The sequence below is a fragment of the Arachis ipaensis genome, chromosome B10 (assembly GCF_000816755.2).
Source record: "Arachis ipaensis cultivar K30076 chromosome B10, Araip1.1, whole genome shotgun sequence".
Taxonomy (NCBI): domain Eukaryota; kingdom Viridiplantae; phylum Streptophyta; class Magnoliopsida; order Fabales; family Fabaceae; genus Arachis; species Arachis ipaensis.
In genome coordinates, this window is record NC_029794.2 from 131549276 (window position 1) to 131550574 (window position 1299).

General features: G+C 41.3%; 1 protein-coding gene across 1 annotated transcript in view; it reads left to right on the forward strand.

Annotated features, from left to right (window-relative positions):
- Window positions 338-1299, forward strand: part of LOC107623253 (proline dehydrogenase 2, mitochondrial) — a 3422-nt gene continuing 2460 nt past the window's right edge. Inside the window, exon 1 of the mRNA XM_016325440.2 lies at window positions 338-1076. Coding sequence (XP_016180926.1) covers window positions 492-1076 — 585 coding nt within the window. The 5' untranslated portion in view covers window positions 338-491. The remainder of the gene's footprint in view (window positions 1077-1299) is intronic.

The window sequence follows — 1299 nt, forward strand, 5'->3', positions numbered from 1 at the left end:
ACACTTAACATGATTCAGTAAAAAAATATTTGCAAAAAAGGTAAGTTTTACATACACTATTGCCAAATTACACATACAGTTTTGAAATTAGAAAGCGACCCGTTTAAAAGTATAGAATTAGAAAAGAGTCCAAGGAATAAAAGGAAAACTAAGAAAAAGGACTTGCCCAAAATTTAAAAAAGAGAATTAAAACAAATTGACCACTCTAATCTCTAATCTAATCTAATCTTATCCCACACCAGCATGCACAATACTTGCCCAATGTTGTGCTGTACTTTTCCTTACTTGACCTAACCAATTGGCACCTATAAATCCCCCTCTTACTTCACTCACAAAAACATCACATTTACATTATTTCCACTCTTCACATAGAGAGAGAGAGAGAGAGAAAAAAAAAAAAAAAACTACCAAGAACTCACACTGTCATACAGACGTGTTCAGTTCTTGGAAAAGAAACGAAGAAAGAAACAACGAATTTATTTAACCGTTTGATGGCAACTAGGGTTATCCCAGCAAGGATCCTAAGGAAAATCCGTTACAACAGAGCCACAACCACAACGGCCGCAGCCACAAAACCGCTCGGCGCAACGCCAGTTTTCGAAAGGACCGAGCACAAGCCGCCGTCTTCAGCTGCCTCCGCCGCAACTATCGCGGCTCCCTCGTCCGTCGACACCGATTACATACCGAGGAGGACGTTGGATTTGGAGGACACAGAGAAGCTCTTCTCGTCGGTGTCTACATGGCGGCTGCTGCGTTCGTCGGCGGTTTTACACGCGACGGCGGTGGGGCCCATGGTTGACGTGGGAATGCGGGTGATGCGATCGAGGTTTGTTGAGAGGGAAGGGTTGGTTAAGGATGCCGTGATGGGAGCGGTTAGGGAGACGTTCTTTGAGCACTTCTGCGCCGGCGAAGATGCCGGCGAGGCTGGGAGGAAGATAAGGTCGCTGAATGAGGCGGGTTTAAGAGGGATGCTTGTTTATGGGGTTGAAGATGCGCACGATAACGATGGCTGTAACCGTAACCTTAACGGCTTCCTTCACACCGTTGATGTTAGCAGATCCCTTCCTATGTCTTCTGTAAGTTATTTTCTCCTTCTTTTAATTTTATTTTCTGGCTTTGAATTTTTGTTACAATTTTCTTATCTTAAATAAATAATAATTAATTAGTTTTTGATGAGGAAACAAATAGTTTGATTTTGATACTTAACAGTTATTTGTTACTTTGTTATTTTATTCAAAATATTGTTTGGCTTTTATAATGGAGTCATGTCAATAGAGTTTTCTTAATTATTAGTGTTTC